This window comes from Harpia harpyja, chromosome 11 (assembly GCF_026419915.1).
Source record: "Harpia harpyja isolate bHarHar1 chromosome 11, bHarHar1 primary haplotype, whole genome shotgun sequence".
Lineage (NCBI taxonomy): Eukaryota > Metazoa > Chordata > Aves > Accipitriformes > Accipitridae > Harpia > Harpia harpyja.
In genome coordinates, this window is record NC_068950.1 from 9,717,611 (window position 1) to 9,739,670 (window position 22,060).

Sequence of the window (22,060 nt, forward strand, 5' to 3'; positions counted from 1 at the left end):
ATAAGTTGTATCAAACATGTAAAGTGTCCCACTGCGCAGAATCACTAGAAAAGGGTCAACTAGGGGACAAGTGAGGAAGACTATCAAAGACCACCAGAGGACCCCTGAAGACCACCAAAGATCTCGAGTGCGCCTGTGCCAAGGACGTTTACATATATTAATGAGTTCCCAGAATTCAGATTAATATGTTGATTATTTCCAGGAAAAATCATGAATATGTATATCCCGTTTTGTATATAATCTCAACTGTTGAAAGAATTGGTGTGCACGACAGGAGGAGCGATCCCCGGTGTACCGAGCGCTGCAATAAAGAATGCCTGCTTTCTAAAACTCCAAAATTGAGTCTTAGAGAATTTCTGAAGTGCTGACTTACAGTAACATTTAGGGACCCCAAAATGAAAAAAAAAAAATAAACAACTGGCTTGAACAAGGCAACTCAAGGATACACAAAGCACAGAGAGATTTACACACAGGGCTTTGTAAAACCACCTCTTTTTTGCAGGTACCTGATAGTTCTGCAGTAAGATCAGGCTGAGGTAGAGCTCGCTGAAGGCCAATTTCAGATCTTTGATATTCCTATGCTGGACACGCTCTTCGTGGGACAGGTGGAAGACCGGCTTTCTGCGCCGCTGCAGCGTGGAAGCCCCGCTGGCTTCTTTCTGTGCATCCAAAGTTGACTGTAACTCAGTCCGAAGAGTAGTAAACCTGCGCTGAGCTTCTGCAAGCTTTTCTGTTAGCAAGGAAAGGGAAAGCCAGATGAGAGGATAGCAACTTGCCTACTGAGCCCATGAAAAGCACCATACCTTTTCCTCAAATAATATGCCTGTAGGTAAAAAGCACTGCATTGAATAACCTACTACATGGCCTTCCCCCACTAAGCATTAAATTCAACAACTCTGCATATTTCTCTTTTATGAAGCTCCTTCTCGTTAAAGGTTTTAATGCACTCCTATGTAAAACATACACATTCTCAAAAAAAAAAAAAAAGCCGTCATGTCAGACAGGTCTTAATTAATATAGTCAAAGTCAAGGGGGGGGCTGTCCCTTCAGCACAGACTAAAGCAGCATTAGACATGAACTCAGACCTCTTGACTTCCACTCCACATCTGATTTCTAGAAGATGCTCATTCCAGGACCGTACGAATACCTGTTACGGATGGAAGAAGCCCAACCTGCGCAGCTGCCGCCTGTACCTAGGGGCTATAAACCAGCACAGGGACACAGGGTCAGGCCTCCCCACACTGGCAGAGCCCTAGCTGGAGGCAGCCAGGCAGATAGGGTCTCATCCAAATACCAAAGCAGTGACCACACGTCTACTCTGTGCGCAAAGGAAAGCTGCTCGCCTTTCTCAAATAAAGCAAATGCACAAAAAGCATTAGGAAAAAAAACCTGTTAGACAATACTATGAAACTCGACAGTTAGTAAGCAAAGCACTTCTCATATCTGTGCACCCACTACTATGTGTTTACTATCTTTTTATATGACAGTAAGAAAATCAAAGAAAAGAAAAAAAACCCCACACTTTAAATGTGACGCTGAATTTTGGAACTCAGAGAGCAATGCAACCTCTGCCAAGCTCCCAGTGACAGACAAACACAGCTTCTGCTTTGATCAGGAGCTACAACACTACTAGCTGCTGTACATGATCCACTGTAATAATTTATTCCTCTTTTCCTCAGTTTAGGCTCACGCAGGTTAGAAGCACTGCCTCATTACTTGCTGATTAAAAGGACAGTCAACCTGAATTTAAATATCATTTTGATATGTTTTCAGAACAAGTCTCTTTTCCTCACATCTCAAGTTTGAAAAAGGTGTTCTTTTAAACATGCTGCTTTATGTACTTTCAGAAAAGAATCTTTTTGGCTAAATAACAATCTTTTTATGCTAAAACCAGCATAACTGACATCATTATCGTTCTCTTTGTTCTGTACAACTAGTTCCTTCCAGGCTTTTTTCTCCCTCTAGGGCTTCAGTCACAGCTTTGGCACCTCTGTGGATAAGCACAATCGCAGACCTGGCGTTGGCCAGGAAGACACCGAGCAGGTTCAGAGTGTTGGAGCAGACGGCTGGGAGCTGGAGCCATCTCCACCCAGCAGGACACACACCACTGCACCAGAAACCACAGAGCCCCAAGGTCTCTCCACCACCCAAAGCTCTGCCTGGCAGTCTCCTGGCTGTCAATTTAATTCTCTTCATTAGTATCTTACATAACAACTTCATGGTAATTCTCAATTGCTCCCCCCCAGAAGTAAGACTTACTCTTGTGGGAGCGATTCTGACCTTTTCCTCAGTCTTATTCAATTCTGGTTAATTTTAAGACCAAAACTCCTCTGTAAATAATTTTACAGTGCTCTGCATAAGATGTTTTCCAGAAGGAGAATGCCTTTCCGAACAGGAAATGGGGATCAATATAGAAAAATCAAGTACAGAAGAGCCTGAAATGCTCTATAACTTTCTTGATTATAAACTTTATTGAAGAGGTTTTCAAAAGACAGGAAAGGACAATTCCTCTCTGACAACTTCTACAGCTGCAAGGACTCCACCGAACAGAGGCAATTGTCAGTGAGAATTGTCTGCCCACAGCCTACAACCACATAATACTTAACACACCCAAGGTCAGACTGCAAAAACAATAATCTCTCCCCACTTTGGGAGCTCTCTTGGGAAGAAGTAACGGGTATCTATCTGTTAGAGTAGCTGTTAGAATCAAAAGCCTTCATATAAATAAAACTCACAAGTTCACTCTCTATATTCAAAACGTCATATTAAACCATCTGTGATACACTGAGATTTCTTTTGGATCAAATTATTAAATATGGAAGAGTTTAAATTTACATCTTTCAATTTTAAGTGCTGTTCCATTGTCCCTATGTCCAGAAAAATCTTAAAATCCATCAGCCTAATAAGACATTATTTAAAGACAATACTTTGAAATAATTATAAAACTGCCACTACAATTTTCCTATCCGTTTGCAAAGCAACATCTCCAAATACAAACATTCTTAATTATGCACTGCTGAAAAGTGTCATGTGCTGTCTTCTATACAGCCCTCTCTATCCATAGGGTAGGACTGCAGTCCTCCAAGGATGAGGCTTTAAAGGCAACTGACCCAGCCCTATAATGACTTGCTACTCCTGAGAAACGGCAGTCCTGCCACCTTCTTATCCCTCCTGCCCCCTCTCTTGCACTGACTCCAGTTCTTCAGTCCACAAATCATTTAATCTTCTTAAGGTATGATTTTATCATCAAGATTCATTGCCGAAGCAAAATAAGACAAAATGTGTGCTGCTATTCTTAAAACCTAGGGAATTGCCTAGGGAAACAGCAAAGCAGAGTAGAAATTAATTCTCAGTTTGCAACATACTCCAAAATAATTGAAAAGACATTTACCACTATCACTAATTTAGCACTCCGAAAGCTGACTTTTAAAGAAGTATGCCACTCAGAAGAGTTAGCAAAAAGCAGCATACACTTAGATACTGGAAGCACTCATGTTGCAGCATTTTGCATGACCTGATGCCCACCGAGTCCTCAGTTCAAGTGTAATCTCATGGCAAAGACTAAGGAGAAATCTAAAACCAACAAACGCAGACTTCAACAAAATTGCTTGTGATAAAGCAGCAGCTTTGCCCCAAAAATGCTTCTAGATCCTGACTAAAAACCCCTGTCTAAAGAGTTATCACCTCAGCTATGCAATTCCAAGTTGGTTTTTTACTCCATTTTCCAAGTTTAAAGAAAAGTTCACACATAAGGATCATGAAAAAAACCAAACAATCATGCCAAGGAGCTAGTAAAATTTCCCCCCAAGTTCCAGTTTACATGGTCATGGTTGTGATCTAAACCTGTTTCACCAGACAGGAGGTAATCAAACAGCCATACCTCCTCACAGCTAATCAGCTCAGGGCTGGGGGGCATTTTAGGCAGGCTCTTTTAGCACTCCTTCCTTTTCCTACTTGTGCATATTATGTTCAATATTTTTCTTACCAAGTTAAAGCCATGGCTCCCTACAAATAATAAAACCAGCTGCTAAATTAATCACAAAAACGTTACTAGCTAAACAGTAGCCCAAGCAGATCCTGATGATGCTAATTTAAAATACAACAAACGTCCCCTCTAAGAAACTCCAAAACACAAACCAAAACCGGCCACAAATAAAACTTTAGCACTTGAACAGGCATTCCTCTACTGGAACCATCTGAAAATTTTACTGCTATTCCTTTTTCTTTCAATTGACTATAGATTTTCTTGAGCATAGTTCAAATAATCACAAACTGTTTATCAAATCAGATTTAGTTAATGGCAGTTTTCCTTCCTACCAAGCTGGGATAATGGTCTGGGGAATTAAGGCTCTGTTTGATGAGAGCTGACAACCTGAACACATAGTGAAAGGCAAAGGCATTTTGCAGCAGGCACTCCAACCCAGAGTGCTCCGGAGGGGAGCTGGGGTCCGGGAGCAGCCCATCCCGAGAGGATGGAGTTATCCATGCTGTGGCAATCCCTAGCAATACTCACTAAGGATCCCTCAGCACATGGAAGGATGATGAGGAAATGAAGCGGAGAGCAACAGAAAGCTTAACTTTCTTGAAAATGGACAATATTTATTGTCATAAAGACAAGCATGTAATAAGCCATATAATAAGCCTATAATAAATAGGATGTACCAGGTCATAATCCAAGCCAACGCACGCCTGGAGTTACAATAGGGTCCAATGTGACAAATTTCTGACATCATTGAGAAGAGGAACCACTGATGGAACTTTTCTTGATGTAGCTTAACATTAATAACTGTAATAAAGGGTTTCCATACTCTTAAGTCACGTCACTCTTCTGTCAATAAAAGACTTATTTTAATCTTATCACAAGAGATTTTCAAATTACATGTATTCTCTCCTATAACTTTTTGAAATGACAGCAAGTTGAAAAAAACCCTACCCTGTATTTATTAATGCCATTTTAAACAATGCTGGAATGGGTGCGTATATGTGGGTGCACATGTGCCAGCAGGTGCTCATTAGGGAAAATTATAATCTGTATTGTGCGTCTAAATTGACAGAACTTCCTCCACAGAGTCTAGCTCATAGTACGCAGGATCTGATATAACTAAAAAACTATGACAAGTTTCTGAGCATAAAAGCCTTACCTCAGACCTGGGACAGAAACAGAAGAACTCACAGGGAAACAAAACAGAACAATTGTTCTGAGTTAGGTACGTACGAATTACATGTAGAAAAATGCCTATAAAGTATAAAACCCAGCTGGCCTAATAAAACATACTGCTTCTACCTACAAACTGCCCTTTGACCCTGTCCTAACACCCACTCTGGCTACAGCAAAACACCACTGCTCCAGGGAGCCCAGCCGGCCCATAAGAGACTTACTTCGCTAGATGGAAGCTGAACAGAGGCAAGCTGCAGTGCACAGTTATTGCACCTATTATGCTTTCAACTGTTCTCATGTTCACAACCCAGATTCTGCTAGCAATAAAATAGCTAGCAATAAAGTCATCGCCTGATGGTTATTAAAATATTTTGCACAATTCAACTTTGTTACCAGATTAAAATCAGAAATAGAAAAGGCTACCATATTGTGCTGCAAAAGCCTGTTTATAGCACCAAGTTAATAAATCAACATGTTAAGAGAAAATAGCAGAAGTCAATGCATCATTGTATCCATATTTAAATGCTTTTCTAGTTGAAAACCCATTTTAAACCTTACCAAAAGTGGCTGAAAACCAGCTGAAGTATAATGGTGGGTGCAACTGGAGCACACTATTACTAAGCCTTTTGTAGCAATATTACAGGACAAATTTCCAATTATCCCGCTCTGAAGCTTATTTTCAAAACACAGGATGGGAAAGCAAACTTTCTCAGGGAAAACAACAAACAATAGCACTTTGACATATGACCCCTAGGAATCCCTACTCTTACCACCATTAAGTTTTTACTCAATTTACTAAACAGGATTTTATACACAGCCAATGACAAACTGGTACTGGCTGATCTACTCCAGAAAGTTGCAAGAGTTTAAGAAAGAGTTAAGTGTTTAAAAACTTGTTGGACACATCAAGATGGTCAAGTTACCATACACAGGCAAGTCCACGACAGCCATTCCTGCACAAGCTCAGGAAACACCAGCTAGGGAGCTTAGCATGCCCAAAACATGCACAGGAGACTGTGACCATGGATAAGCTGAGAAACTGTGCCCTCTATGTAGGTTACCACTTAAGTTTTGGAGCATCTTCATAAAGTTCAGCAGGATGCTACTGCAAAGCAATGAAACCACCTGCCCTTCATTGTCCCTTCACCCAAATACCATGGTTTAGCTTCACATCTGTGATTAAACCAGAGCAGTTTCCCATATAAACCTGCCCTATAATTACTTGATGGTAGACCTGCATGACCACTGTGGTTATTCTGAAAGTTTGGGAGCTTCAGACTCTTTTTGTGTTGCTCTATCTTCCACAAATATACACAAATAAGCACCTTACCTGAATAGAAAATGTTGATTTTGGCAAGTTCTTTCTCACAGGTCTGGAAGAACTTCTCTTCAAACGTGGCAAAACACCTTTTCACTGTGTCCTCATCTGTGTCTATAAAACAAAATAGAAAAAAAAAAGTTGTAACAGAAGATCATAGGAACAATTTTCTAAGTGGCTGCCATAGAAATACTTCTTCAGATTAAATTCACCTTCTTTATCATGCAGAGAAAGAAGACCAATCAAGTCCAAAGGGCTCCAAGGGAACACATATGTGGCTGTAAAAGGAATTGCACCAAGATAGAGAGGGGAAAAACCCACATAAGCAGAACTGCACCTTGACCAAAGTTCCCATCATCTTTTTTGATCCTTCAAGTGCTACTGCAGATCTCACATGCTTCATTTCCACTTCCTTCCACTTCCAGCTTGAGTGACTGCACCTCTAGGGCCATCCTGGATCAAGACTGCTCTTTATACCTACAGGAATCTTTCTTTAAAAGGCATCTCATCTACCATCACAAAGTCACCCACCCTAAAGCTGCACACCAGTGGAAAGGGAAGACCATGCCCCATCCCCACTTGCCCACTCTGCTGCCTCCGGCGTCCTGAAGCCACCTCTGCTGTCATGTCAGCCCAGCACAAGGCCACACAGCCACTGCAGGGGTGGTCCTCCTCCTCCTCCCTCCCACATCACTTCTGCAACCATGCGGTGAGCCAGATCAAGGAAAGATCTTCCAACCAAAACAAAAGCAGATTAAGTAGCAGCATAACCACCCTCAACATGCTACCATTGCTCTGTGTCAGGGTTAAATTCTTACAGTTATCCACCCAGAAGTTGTTCTGTTCTCCAATCTTGAGCACTGGCAAGTTCTCCAATACAAACTTCAGTGAGAGCAAACCTCTTTAATGAAGACTGGGGTTTATGATGGGGGTTTGTTTTTTCTTCCCTGGGTTTACCGTAGCAGAAAGGCAAGTACCATCAGTGCTGTGTGTTCATGCCATGACCTTTCCATCTTGTCAGTCGTTTCCCCCAGAGCTTCTCCAGCACTCCCACTATTTTCAGTGTGCTTTGTGCTGGGGCTGGTATACAGGTTCTCAACCTACCACAGGCTCTGGTCTTGCTCCTGAAGAACAAAGCTGGCCATGAAAAGTATTCATCCCAGCTTAGCAAACAATTGTACTTAGAAGGAAAGTGCCAAGTTTTTAACTTAGGCTTCATTTGACCTTCCAGGACTCCTCACTGGCTTTAGCCACCATTCCCTTCCCACCTTCTCATCGCTATAATCCTTCAAATACCAACCTAGCATCACAGCAATTAAAATCTGCCTGATGAGTATACAGGAAACCGCGAGGAAACTACTTCCTTCCTTCCTGGAAAATAGTAACTTTCTCTCATAAGCAAAGTTTAAAGGAAGAGGCCTAAATTATGGCAATCGTGATCAGATCCACACTTCTTCCTCCCTGCTGCTCTGGGACTGTTTTAACTCTTTTGGAAGAACTATGTACAACTCCGTAATTAAAGTCAGAATTTGAAATTAAAGCAGCAATTTGGTCACTTTGTTGTTATTAAAAAAATATAGTGCAACATCTCCAGAGTGCAGAATTTCAAAGACAGAATGAATTTTCTGATAAGAAATTAGTTTAATGAGTAAAAAATTAAAGACACACTATAATTACAAATTTTAGCAGTGTCAAAAACCTGTTCCAAATGTTCCTAATGCTGAAATAAAGCAGATTCTTCATACCCCCCATAGTTACAGTTCCTGAATTTCCATGCAGTCTTACAGACTGAAAAAGGTTAGTGTTATTACAAAAAGGAAAAATTAAAATTTTATTATGGTCTTGATAATGTCAAGAAATAGATTTTGAAATACATGTTATTAAATTGAGAAGACGAGTGTCTACAGAAAAGTTTCACTCACTAGGAGATAAACACTCTAGACTGTCATAACCAAGAAATCTTTTTCTTTTAGCATTAATTTCTAGGTAAAAATGACCTCAAAGCAGTATTAATCAAGAGAATATTTAAATATAAACTTTTAACATTTAGAATTTTCTGATTTTTTGTTTGTGGCACTGATATTAAACACCATAAACCTACATACACTTTAGTAACGTTTTTAAGGGTTTGTAGAGAAAGAGCAAATAACACAACACAAGACTGCAGGGGCAACATTGGAAGAAGTCTGTCTTCTTTTGGAGCTTCATGATACTTAAAGAATAAAAGAGAAAAAACACAGTCCTGCACAGATGACTGTGTTTACAACTCCACCATCCAAGGGCTTGTAGAAAAGAATTCACAAGGGCTCCAAAGGCTGTTCCAAACTCCAAGTTTTGGCTCCTGGGGTCCCTTTATTATCTGACAATTATACTTGCAGATCCACAGCTACTCCCAAGGACAAGGACTCCTTCCCTTGTGCAAACAAACCCTGAAATGACAGGGCTCTGACTCTTCTTTGCTCAAGAAAAGCCACAGCAGCCCCGAGGTGTCATTACACCCCTGCTCGAGGTCAGCGGCCCAACACAGACTTTGCAGAACGAAACACGCACGTGCCTCAACCCCTCCTGCTCAGATTAGTGCCTCAACACAGATCCCTCTTTGGAAGCAGCCTAAAACACCAGAAGGACGGAAAATAACTCTGCTTTGGGACTAGTAACTTCTAACAGCAGAGTCACAGCAGTTGCAACATCCTATCCCAGGGCCCTACCAGTAAGGCCAATCTGAAACTTGCCTTCGAGAGCTCTAATCCTTGACCCAACAGCCACTAGCACAGGCAAACAAAACACAAACAGGCAGGTGAACCAATAGAAATTACTATGCAATACTTAATATGCAGAGATTTTATTCACTAGCTGCCTAAAACTTTTCAAATAACAGTAATCAGGCAGTATCAAAACAGCTGACTCTTAAGGAAGGACCTGAAGGGCAATTCTTCAGCCCAAAGAGTTTACACACCTTTAGCTGAAAAGCTTACCTATAGGTGCTTTCTGACATGGGGTAATGATCTTCTCCTGCCTTTAAAAATAAGTCATGTAGAAATAAAAGCACACAGGCTCACTGCTTTCCTGCTTTGGAAACACCAAACCACTTCTGTCATCACTTGTTTCTAGGTTTCAGTAAGTTCACAAAACAAAAGTAAAACCAAGCAAATTTCTAAACTTCAGCCACTGGAACTATCCAAGAATAAAAAAATCTCATCAGGAAGCGGAGTATACTTTTTGTCCATAAAGTCCAGCATGAATATTTCTATGCAATCGAAATATCACCTTTTATAATAGCAAAAAGCTCAGCAAGCAACGTAGTGTTAAACTAACATAATCAATGCCAAATAAATTAATAAATATCTGGTTTTGTACATTACTGACCACTTCAGGAAATGATAAATAAGTGCATTAAACAGTTTGACTGTATCTGAAGTTTAGAAGACGAAAATGGGCTTTAAAACACAAACCAACCACTACTGGAAGACCTTCCAAAAACCTTGAGATTAGCAATCTAGGTCTCTATTTCAACCTCAAAACATTGCTGACTCAGAAGAAAGCAAGTTCTATATAAACTGTTCAAAATCCTTCTCCAAATGTCAAACACCTTATAAAAGATATTTTGCAGACCATGGTGGATGCCAGCTTTAAAAATCAGGATTCTCTGTGAAGAAAAAGTTTCCCTCCAGTCCCACTCCCACTGCAGTTCAGTCATTTAACTGCAATAATAGACAAGTGCTGCCAAGGCTATTGCCTTTATTTATTTATTTCCCCCCCCAAGGCTAGGACAGGACAACGTTTTTTGCCATGAGAAAATCATGGCGCCAGAAACCGGCCTTGGATTCAGAAGCTCCATGACAACAGAAGCTGTTTTTAAAAGGCATCCAGCTACTGCTGCCAAGAAGGGCCAGCAGTAACTTTCCTTTTGTTCTTTTTCTATAGCCCTAATACTCCATTTACCCTAAGCTCCATGAAGTTGCCATGAACAAGGTTGCCAGGAAGATGGTCTGATCAATATTGCAGCTTCCCAACCTCATCCTCCTATGCAATTGCCTGCTGTGAATAAAAAAACCCACAGTGAGCCTGAAAGGCTCTTGCTTTTATTTGCAAAGCCAAGTGGTAAACCAGCAGCAAGCTGGCTGTACTCCCATCGCCACACTTTCTAGTTTGCAGAGAGTTCAGATGCTGGCACACCTAAAACAGAACCTGAAGTTGAAAAATTAACATGCAAGTTACATTCCTGTGCTGTCCCAAGCACTCATTTCTCAATGCATCTGTCAACTGTTCATTTAATTTCTCATTTTCTGCAGCTGTAGTATATAAACAAATGATCAGCATCCCTGGCAGGTCTGCTTACTCACTTCCATGCAAGAAAACACACAATAAAAGTTTTCTTTGTTAGAGCGGTGCCCTCTAAAAGTAATAAAAACAAAAGAAAAAAGTCCTTCAGTCTTTATCATGCTGAATTTTAAGGGACATTTAATTTAAAAAGATTTATTAGCTTTGTTATGACATCAGCACAGGTGTAGTTCTCTGAATCACCTTCTGTTTGCCACAAAACAGTTTTATCTGTGTAAGGTTATTTCAACACTTCAGCCAGAGAGCAGACTTATTTATTAGGAGGACTCTGCCACCTATTCAGTAAAAAAAAAAAAAAAAAAAAAAAAAGTCAAACTCAACATTGGCATTAGACACATCAAATCATACTGCAGGTGATCACAAGTTTAACATCAGCACCACTTTGAATACACCATGCTTTTAACATTTTCCACACCATGTCCTTGGCCTCTTGCTGACTAAAAGCCCTGTACACAGGGCTCAAATAGGTCTACAACAACAGAACTGTGCTCTGAAAAATCAGCAAGATTTAGAAGACATAGACCTGTTCCCAGGTCTATGAAGACAACAACTGCTTACACTTCCAGGCTCAGTGGCACATTAGGGGAAAAAAAGAAAAAAAGGCCACTTTTATTACCACTCTCAAAATTCTAAAAAAGTAGGTCACTATAATGAAAACATGTATCTGCCTCCAAACCCCCCCAACCAGCTTTGTCCATCTACTCAACCATCACTATGTTCTAATACCCTTGACAGTTCTACAGCACCAAGATTGTACAGTTTCCCAACCTTTTACACAGTACAGTGAAAAAAATCTTACAGCTAAAAATCAAACTGCATAGTTCATAAATGCAAGGACGAAGATTACCTTTACACCTCTAATGCGTCATCCTCATGTTTATTGGGGTATTTTTCCAAAGGAAAGGTTCTTCCGCAAGGCAACTCCCTTCCTTACAACAGAAAGCTACTCTTGGGTCAGCTGCAAATTGGATCACTCACTGAAAGCTTCCAATAAATTAATTACTCACCATGAATTTTCATGTCCAATCTTGTGGCAAATAAAATTCTATATGAGAAAACTTTTAAGTGCTTGAAGTACAGACATAGAAATTTCTTCCTAGGACATGTTCTTGCTATAGGAAGAGGAAGGAAGCCAACTTTGCTTGCAGATAAGAAGTATTTGCATTCATGTTATTCCACCTTAACTTCTGAGCTGCAAACTGTGCATACACGTGTAATGGTGTGCATCTCTCTTGGAATTTATTCCATCAACCAAAAAGTGGACCTCGAATTAAAACCCTATAAAATCAGCAAGAAAGAAGCTTCATGCACTAGTTAATAAAAAAAAAAAAAAGCGCACTGAGAAAATTCATAGCAGGCTATACCTACTCTTCTAAACAATCACAGATGAGCTGGTCAGCTCTGCACTTAAAGGGTGCTTTAGCCCAAATTAGATTTGGTTATTAAATTATTTCCCTAAATCTAGTAATAAAAAATGACCACTCAGGTAGCAATTGAGGTTGGTATTGCCTGCACACGCAGTGTTTATGTGTGGGTAGAGGAGGGAGGAGGCAAGAACTGCTGCAGGTCACCAACACAAGTTCTCTCAGGTTTTGGTTCACCATTTTGTGTTTTTACCAATTAACCCAGAATGAATGGAATCCATTTCAAAATACCTTTAAAAATTACAATTTTCAGGTTGGTAAAAATTCTGGTTCCTTATTTTTAGATTGTATCACTGAAACCTTACAAGGAAACCAGCCAGATTCTTGTAGATGTTTTATTTAGCTAGAAAGAAAAAGCAACCTCCACAACACGCCTACAAGCTAGATATCCAACAAAGTGCCTACTATAAGTTATTTATATTTGTCACTCTGTAAACATAGATTCTAAAGCAATGACAGTGTCCAGGTATGAACTTCAGGTGCAGAAAAAACCAGGCAATGCAGTAGCCAGATGTGAGAAGACAGCTGCTGCCCAGCTGGCTGGCTTTGAGCTTTGTAGCTCGAAGTGTCAGGTTTTGTAGTCCACAGGGTAGCTGCACAGCTGTTCTATAAGTTCACTTCTTTAAACAAGTATCTAGCACTCATAAGTCATTTTGCAAACAAAGAAGGCGGCACTAGTCTTTGTTAGCTATTACAGGGAAGTCACTAAAGTGAGAGCGTGGTGGTGCTCTCACTGGATTCTCCTGGTACAAGCGTGGCTACACGCGCATTACTGTGACAACGGCTCCGCAAAGCCATCTGTGCAATGATGCTTCAGAGTTGACCTTTTTCAAATTCTCTTATTTCAGAGGAAAAAGATTCTAAGCCTTCAGCAGATATGTAAAAAGCATGGCTAGTTTAACCCTGTACGCCTGGAAGAGGATCTAAATAACTACTTTCCAAGTAGCTGGGGTGGGGCGAAGCAAGAGGGGTGCAAAAAACCCACCTAGGTTGGCGGTTGGCACAGCTTTGGAGCAGAGACGGCCCCAAGGCTCTGTAAGCTTACATCCCAGCTGCCCCCAAGTGCTGCTGTTATAATTGACCACTGTTGCCTGAATTTGCAAACTGCCAGTGCTGTCTCGGCTTTGGGATTATACCTCCATTCTGTCCTCTGTCCTTATACGTGACCATGATACTTCAACACTTTTACGATGCTTCACTTCTGTACCATTAGGAAAAATCAATATTCCCAGTAGAATTACAAAACCTAGGCTATGTGGTACCTCAGATTTGAAAGTCAGCTAGGCAAAAACTTGTGACAGAAAAAAAATAAATAAATAAAGAGAAGCAGCACAAATGCCTAATAATATTTCAAAAGCTACAATAAAAATATTGTTAATACAGTATGACAGACCTGGATGCCAGGGGACATCATACAGTGACAGGACTCAATACCTGCCTTCCCTGGTTAAGAACAACCTTTAAATTCTTACTCTTTTCAAGAAGGGAAGTAAAGATTCACTATGTGTTTTTTGCAAAAGTTTCCCAATAAGCTAGACCAGAAATACTGTCACACACTTAAGGGTCAAGAAAAGATTGTCAACAAGAGCTAAGACCCCAGATGAAGTTTCACAGAATACTAGGGTTGAGTTACTCAGTCGGTACATACTAGAACCTGTCCAGACATAATGGTCATGTATGCTCAGTTTAGACAAGTAAACGGCGATGCAAACAGAGATACTGCAGCTTTGTGGAATTACCACGATCACACCAGGATGATCCCTGGTTACGCAACACACCTGCATGTTCCTCGAGCTGCTGATCTGCTGCCTCGAGTTCTGGCTTTCATTTCAACAAGACAAGACAGCAGCAATTATGGTTGCACAAAAAAAAGTATCACAGCTTACACATTTGAGGTTAAGTAATGCAGAGATACTCCAGCCTCTTAGGGACGAGAGGTCTGAACTAGCCCGTACACCTCTGACAGATGCTATGTGAGACAAGAGTTCAGCACTGCCATCCATTCCTTCTGCAAAGAGAGATCTTCATTAGCCTTTAATCCGAGCAACATTGCACCTGAGGTGATAGTTTTTCGCCCTCCTCAATGATGGGGCCACCAAACTAAAAAAATTAGCAGTATCTGTTCATGTTTTTAAGATCCACTGAATGGACCTCAAGTAAATAAGGACAGCTGTGTTTTATACAGGTACAAAACAATCTGAAAACCCTTCCTTCTGCTAATTCACATGGGTGGAAATAAGGATAATTCCCTAAGTTGCCCAACTTGGTCCTTAACCCAAGTAGACAAATGCAAAATAAAAGAAGTCACAAAAGCACACAGCAGCATGGAAAACCAAGACCAGAACTGTTGATTTAAAATCAGGTGCTCAGAGTTCAAATTGAAGTTTTTCCTGATATTCACCTACCCCACGTTTACCTCCAGCCTGGTGAAACTCAATGAATACAGCAAATCCTCTGCTGATTATCAGTACAAGTGCTCCTCACCTTTTAGTCAAGTGACATTTAAACAAATATATATGTAGGCTCCAGGAAAGGGAGAGGAAGATCATCCCAGTCATAGAGATTTGAGCCTTTGGGCCAGCCCCCAAAGCAGTGGTGGAAGAAATTACTATGGGGACTGGAAACACAGCAGCAAGGAGCAATTAAAGGAAACTCAAATACTCCGGTGCTAAATGTAGTAGAGACCCCTCACTCCAAAACCCACAAATACTCTTTCCCTGCACCACCTCCTGAATGAAGGTCGTACTTCATGGCATGGCAAGAAAAAGAAGAGGAAACTTTCTAATCTTTGTTAGTGTGCATTCATATTTATCAAGAAAGACAGAAGTTCAATCTTGAATATTTTAATCAAGCAAAAAAAGTTTGTCAGGAGATAAAGCTTTGTAATAAAATGACTGTTTATGCTCCTTTTATTGAGCCTCCAAAACACAAGATAGGAATTAAAATAAAACCAAGCAATTACAGCCAGTTAAAGGAACGGTGATAAAGTACACTTTTAAAAGTCTTATTATTAGATAAAGTTTTTCTTTCCCATGAAAATTGCATGAAGATGGAGTGATGGGGAATTTCAGCTGCAGTTCCAGCTGCCTTGTATGTCCTCTCTCAGACATACAGCTGATGCCTCTTCCCTTGCTCTTGTACTGCTGCTCATCCAAGCCCACAGCAAACCAGTTCAGGAAGTTAATCAGTATTTAGAGAACCACTCAGAATTAGAACTAAAGAGCATTAAAAACCTAATTGATCAATAAACTAGTTTTTTGTGGTTTAGTCCTCTGAAACAGCTCCTTGCAGGTAGGGAGGAGGCAGTGAGAAGGAGTTTACCCCTCTGGCAGCAGCTACCCGTTAGATTGATTTAACTGGAATATCAAATCACCCCCCTTCAACTCACGTCTATCTTGTGATGAGAGATGTCTAAAAGCATTACCCCACAGCTCAGCTGACAAGGAAACGTTGGTAAAGCCAACACAACTCACTTGAGTTGAAATCACATGCCTGTACCCTTGGTATGAACACAGTAAATGTCTCAATTATTAGTTAAACAGATTGAACGTGTTCAAGCTTTAGTCTTTTTCTCAACAGCACCTAACCTCCTGCCAACGCTCCAGCAGCACGTGTGCCTCTAGTCTTCCCTTCTTCTCAAATTCTTTAACGATGCGTTCATGGGGAAAAGCCTTCCCTACCTTGGATGCAAACTGGCTAGTTCAACGTACTCCAGTGCAACTGATGTTACAACATTTTTGACGTATCTCAATGCCTTGATCAAAGTACTCTTGGACAGGATGGCTGCTCACTGTCCGGTCCACATATGTCATTATAGGGATGTCTTCTGCTGGGTCCGATGAGCCTTCCCAAGACATCTGTGCTCACAGGTCTTACCTGTACCAAAGATGCTCTGCACATGACTGGCTATGCAACAGGTCCAAGTTTCCATACGTTCCCTTGAGGACATTTTCCTCTGTCCACAGCCCCCAGACTGCAGGCGATATTCAGTATGACAACACAAAGTAGAAAAAAAATCCTCCCCCCAGAAAAGAACTGAAAAGGTGGAACCAAGGTTCATACGTACATGCCACAATAGACTTAACCTGTCACCCACTCATCTGAAGAACAAGATAAATGCAAGGCAGAATCATCTGGAAATGTAATTTAAGTCCTGTTCTTTCAGTGCTTTCTCCCCCACTTCCTTTCTCCCTCCCTCCACCAAATATCAGTTTCTACAGCGTATATATATATTTTATTTTTCTTTTTAAATTGCTGGCAAAAATCAGGTTGTGCATGAGCAAGTCCTACAAGAAAACTGCTAATTTATGCTGAAATAAGAAGCCCAGAAACTATCAACATTTTCACAGTGATAAAGCCATCACTGCAAGTGCAGCCTGACAAGCAGATCACCTGTGCTGCACCTCGAGCCAGCGCACCCTTACCACTCTTACCCAAATTGAGACTCATATAGCCTAAGCAGTTCTGGTCTTCATCAGAATTTGCAGGTGGTCACCAGCAGGATACATACTCCAAGAGCTTTAGACTAAATGCCATCTTTCAGCATTAAAACCATACCCTGTTCAGGCTCCTTGTCTATGTGCTCTAAGAGCAAGCCCAGCAGTCCAAGAGCCCGCTCCCCGAGAAGGCTGCCGGCCTATGGGAGTGCTTAAATAAGCTGCAGAAACTGGACCCATGTCAATTCTTCTGGATGGATAAGTAACACAGAAGTAGAGGCAGCAAATTAGTTTTTACAAAACCTCACTTTGGACTCAAGCACTTCTTTGAGAGCCAGTCCTTGCACCCAGCAATCTCAGCTGCTCTGGTACAACTGTGCAATCAAAGAACGATGTGCTGGAAAAGGTTATTCTCAACCCTCCTTGGCTCCCGAATGGAGTCTGTCAGGCAGCTGTGAAAACAGCAGCAGGAGTATGAATGAGGGGCCAAGATAAGGCCTTAAACAAGGAGCAAGGTCAGTTTAAGGCAGAACAGGGAGAAAGGTAAGCTCCAACTACAGAGTAGTGTTTAGAGGGCCTCAATATTACTTCTGAGGAGCCAATCTATTTAAACCCAGAGTTATTTCATCCTGCTACAGGTAATTCAGTATGTACATTGGCAAACCAGAGTCAGCACTGTTTTGAACAAAGGAATCTTCTCCATACTAGGCAGAAGGCATGTACCTCTTCTCTGCATTACCTAAGCAAACACTATCCACATGGCTTCAAACTTTTTCAATAAAGCCTCCATACGGCAACTATTTCTGTCAGGAAACTCCTCTGCTTTGTTGTTGTTCTCTGTCACTGAACACGGAGGTGGTAACCTCAGAGCCAGAACCACCTCAAAGCTTACAGGAACATTTTGCTCAGTTACTGGCAACTGCTCTCTGCCTCACGCAGCACCACAGAAATTGCCATTTCACATTTAGCCGTCAGTCCATCTAAGAAAGCCTCCCACTTTGGTGGGTACCAGTATTGGACAAAGCACTTTACTACCTGCTATGACTTTGCACAGTAAGGGAGTAAGCTCAAGAAAAAGCTTTGCAGTCCAGGACAGTCATTTGTTTCCATTGCTGCTAACAAAATTGTGAGAGTCTCAAGATGGAGCTAACATATCCTCCTTTAAGTTGCCAGCAGTGATACTGAAAACCTTTAGGGAAATGGTGTAATTAAGAGCATTGTAACTTTTTAAAAATACAGGGAGTTGTAGAGCGTGCTTTCTGATCATAACGCTCCTGGGACAGGACATGATGTAGAAGGGGAAAGCCTGCCCCTGTGCAGCACACCGGTGTCCCAAGAGAGACCCTGCTTGGTTGTTTGTCTGGGGAAGGCAGGAAAGGGAATTACAGCTAATTAAAAACATTTTGCATAATGGGAGCTGATAAGAGACCTATACCCATCACTCCAGGAAACTATCTGCAGCCTTATAACAATTACAGCACATATAAAATTCAGAAATAAGCAAAGAAATAGAAACACTAATACTGGTGGTACAAAAAAGGTGAATAAATGGACCACCAACATTAAAAAAAACCTAATACTACTTTTAAACCTCTTTTCAGACACAGAAGAGCATTTTTGTTGGGGGTATCGAGGGTGGGGGAGGAGGGAAATAACAAAAGGAAGATTAACAGAACTGTGTCTTGGGAAAGACTTCAATTAATATTAAGAGCAACCAGAAAGACAAAACAAATGGTGCAGAACCAACTACAGGCTCCCCATATGGAGGACAGCGAACGCACAGTACAAACACAAGCCTACTTTAAACGTGGTATCGATGGCTTAATTTCCCCCCAGGGAGTGAACACTACTCAAATTCATTTTTCCTTTTTTATTTTACCAGCTATTAAGAGCAAACAGTTAGCAAGAAGATAATAAGCAAGCAATTATCAGATGAAGAAAAACATGTTTCCGAGGTATCTCAGAGAAATGACACAGGGCTTGAGAGTGGCTCTGTGCAAGATTTTACCAGGGGACCTTTACAGTCAGACCATGTTCAGGAAACAACAGCTTTTTAATTCTCATCAGTGTCTTCCTGAACGTTTTGAACAACTTAAAACAACATTTTTCTTTTTAAATGATACAAGTCTAGTTCAAACACCAGTAAATGAACATTAAGGTAGCTGCTTATCTACTCAAGGCAGTAATTCTTCTGTTTTAATTCTTACATTTACAGCAACAGATGTTGTTAAGATCCTCACAACATTACAAAGCCTACCCAAGGTTATATTGCTCCTCGCTCACACACAAGCACAGCCACCCAGCTGAGCCCCACCCTGCTACTCATTAAAAAATATGTATTGAAGCATGCCTGAAGACACTGTGGTAAATACAAGATAAGCAGAAGTTCTCCAGCACAGGTTTCCACAAGTTTGGAGTTGTTTTCTTTTAAACACGCTTTCAAGTAGCATCCCTTGCCTTCCCTTATTCTCAATTCTGTGCTTAAAGGCCTTGTTTAAATCCAATTCAAGTAAAAGTAGCATTCCTCAGATGCCACTTTGCAATTGGAAGCTTTGCTATAATTTAAGTACATGGAAGGAATAAGCTATAGTTCAAATGTCCTTCCTTCAAGGGGAGAGAAGATGGTCTTTCAAAGGGATTGATTTGAAAGTCTATGCTCACTTCAACTCTTCAACAGAACTACTGTGTTCAAGGGGTAATTTTAGTTTAAGATTAAAATGCAACAGAGACCAGGACTGCACTTGTTTGTTTGTCTGTCTTCCAAGCTAATCTCTTTCTTCTTGCATAACACAAGTCCCTAGCCATAAACCACAAGAGCTGGGTATCTCCTCTTGGAGCATCCCTGCCAGACTGGAACTGGAATCCTTTTGAAAAGGATTTTTACACCCCAAATGAGAAGAAAGATTTAGAGGCATGTGACTCCCCCTCCATTTCCCCCAGGCTCAATGCACAGCACTGCTGGCACTTGGTAAATAAAAAGGCAAAAGGAACCATTCAGTAATTTCTATTGCTTACAGAACAAAACCTGGTGGGAAGGGAATACACAAACTGCAGAAGTAACTGCCAACAGAAAGGTTTTGCATCCAAACACAAATTCTAAATATGCTGAGGGTAAAAACCCAAATGGCCCAACTTCCTAAGTCACCTCTTATTTACATTTCAAAGAACGCATTACAGTGCCACCACAATTAATTCTATTTCACCCCTATTCGTGACAGTGGCAAAAGGCCTGAATTATAAGTCCCAGTTGCAGTATCAGCTGGGCAAATGGACAGAACAACAGTATTTTCAATAAACTTGAATAAATCGTCTATGGATATCTTCCCAAAGAAACCTGATTAACCTACAAATGGCACACTCTCTGGTGATACAAGGCAGACACACACGAAAACATTCTGCAACAAAGGTTATAAATGAGCTGAAGTAGCTAAGTTACAGCACAGAAGTTCAGGATTAGGATAACCAACCTCAGCTTTACTCTGTAGTATCCCACACAACAAAAAACAATTAAATTAGAACATTGTAGTGTGTCACTGTTCTAGATTAAAAGCTGGACTCTCTTTTAAAGATGTGGGGAGAGGGGGGAGTTACACATTTCAGGTATCAGGGACCTATTTCCCTCTCCATCCTACATTTACATTTGCCAACCTCTAAATGTACTTACATCACCTTACACACGGGCGCTTTCTCTATTAAGGGTAAATGAAATTAAGCATGCTTTGCTGTAAAAAAAGCTGCCAGTCCCTTTTCTGCCCCTGCTGTACACAGCAACTTTGCCAAGCAGCCGTTAACAAGATACTGCCCACTTTGAAGCTATGGTTGACTTGAAACCTTGTACTTTGCAAAACCTGTTAAATTAAAGACTGCTCCTTATTTAAAGTATGGGTGATACAGCTAGAATAGAGAGGCGAGCACTCAAAACAGCAGTAGCAGCAAGCAGGGAGGAACTCGGAGCTTTGTCCACTAAGTGTTTGAGAACTTTTGCCGTGCCCCAGGAAATCTCAGCCCAACGATGCGCAATCAAGCCAAACTGCCCATGAGGCGCTCCCGTTCTAACAACAGCAAAACCCAAAATTGTTTTTTGCTCGCCTAATTGTGCTTTTAGCTCTGTAGTCGTGTCCTCACAGAAAAATTTTCATGCAACAGATGACCGTACCGTACAGAAACACTGCTCATGTAGCTGGCATGCTGCTAATCAACAGCCAGAGCAGATGGAATGCAAATCTCCCAGCAAGGGGAGACCAGGAGGCTGTCACCATCCCGCTCCGAAAACGTAAATGAGCTATTATCAATTAGGAGCTAAATTCAGACAGAATTTTGGTGAAAGGCAACACTTCAAGGTGTTTACGGGGAAATCAATCTGCTCCATTTAAAAAAATCCACCACGTATTGCAAGGTTATTCTGTGCTGTTGTATCTGTCAGCAATGCATCAGCACAAGTTGTTGCTGTCCTGATTTTATGTCCTGCAAGGACTTTAATTTAAGTCTTGGGCAAATTAATCCATTAACTACAAATAGAGTAAGGATGGCTTTAAAGGTAACAGTATTTTCTTCTCACCAGAAAATAAGTATTTCTTTTTGGCAAATATTGCGGAGGCTGGAATCAGCTCTTCTTCAACAGCAGAAGATGGGGGGAGTGGAAAAAGCATCAACCAAAAGTCACATGGAAATAAAGTTTTGCTACAGCCATGCTGGTCTATGCCAGCAAGCCACAAAGAACCAACTTCAATAGGTTTGGGAGTTTCTTTTAAACATATTCACACACAAGAAGCATTGAAGCTGCCCCAGTTCATTCACTCAATTGATTCACCAACTGTTCTGAAACATGAATAAATATCTAAGTGGCTACTCTACTCTAATTAGTGACATTCAGTGAATCTAACCAAAGAGCCTAGACCTCCAGCCCCTTCATTTAGTTCTCAGTGCCTCTCCCTTGGGAACTGAATAGCAATCAGGTATGTAATGCAGGGATGGTTGCTTTTTTCTTCCCATTAAAGGTGGAAAATAAGGGGGGTGGGGGGCACAGAGATAGGATGGAAAAAAGAATTAAATCCTTAAACCCAGGCAAATGGTCTAAACATGCTTACAGACCTGCTTTAAGGAAAAAAAAAATCGGAAAATAGGGAAAAGGAATAAAGGAAAAATAAAACTTATTGCAATTGCAGAAAACATGAAGCAGATGATGCATTTCCTATGTGATAGCTTAAACAAGTCCCAGGGCATACCTCCTAAGTCCATCAAACACCAGATTTACATAAAATCATTAATTCATTACAGTCATGAAAGAAAAGAGGGATGGGTTAGGAGGGACAGGCTGGAATGAAGTGAAAATTTAAGCCAGAGACACAAGCAAAATATCCATATCCATGCACGTACAGCTTCC

The 22,060-nt window shown here is 40.9% G+C and overlaps 1 protein-coding gene across 1 annotated transcript in view; it reads right to left on the reverse strand.

Annotated features, from left to right (window-relative positions):
- The window catches only part of XPR1 (xenotropic and polytropic retrovirus receptor 1), a 119,008-nt gene that overhangs the window by 36,997 nt on the left and 59,951 nt on the right, over positions 1 to 22,060 (reverse strand). Inside the window, exons 3-4 of the mRNA XM_052802349.1 lie at positions 6,489 to 6,590; positions 507 to 730 (exon numbers count right to left, since the gene is read on the reverse strand). Of these exons, the coding sequence (XP_052658309.1) occupies positions 507 to 730; positions 6,489 to 6,590 (326 nt within the window). The remainder of the gene's footprint in view (positions 1 to 506; positions 731 to 6,488; positions 6,591 to 22,060) is intronic.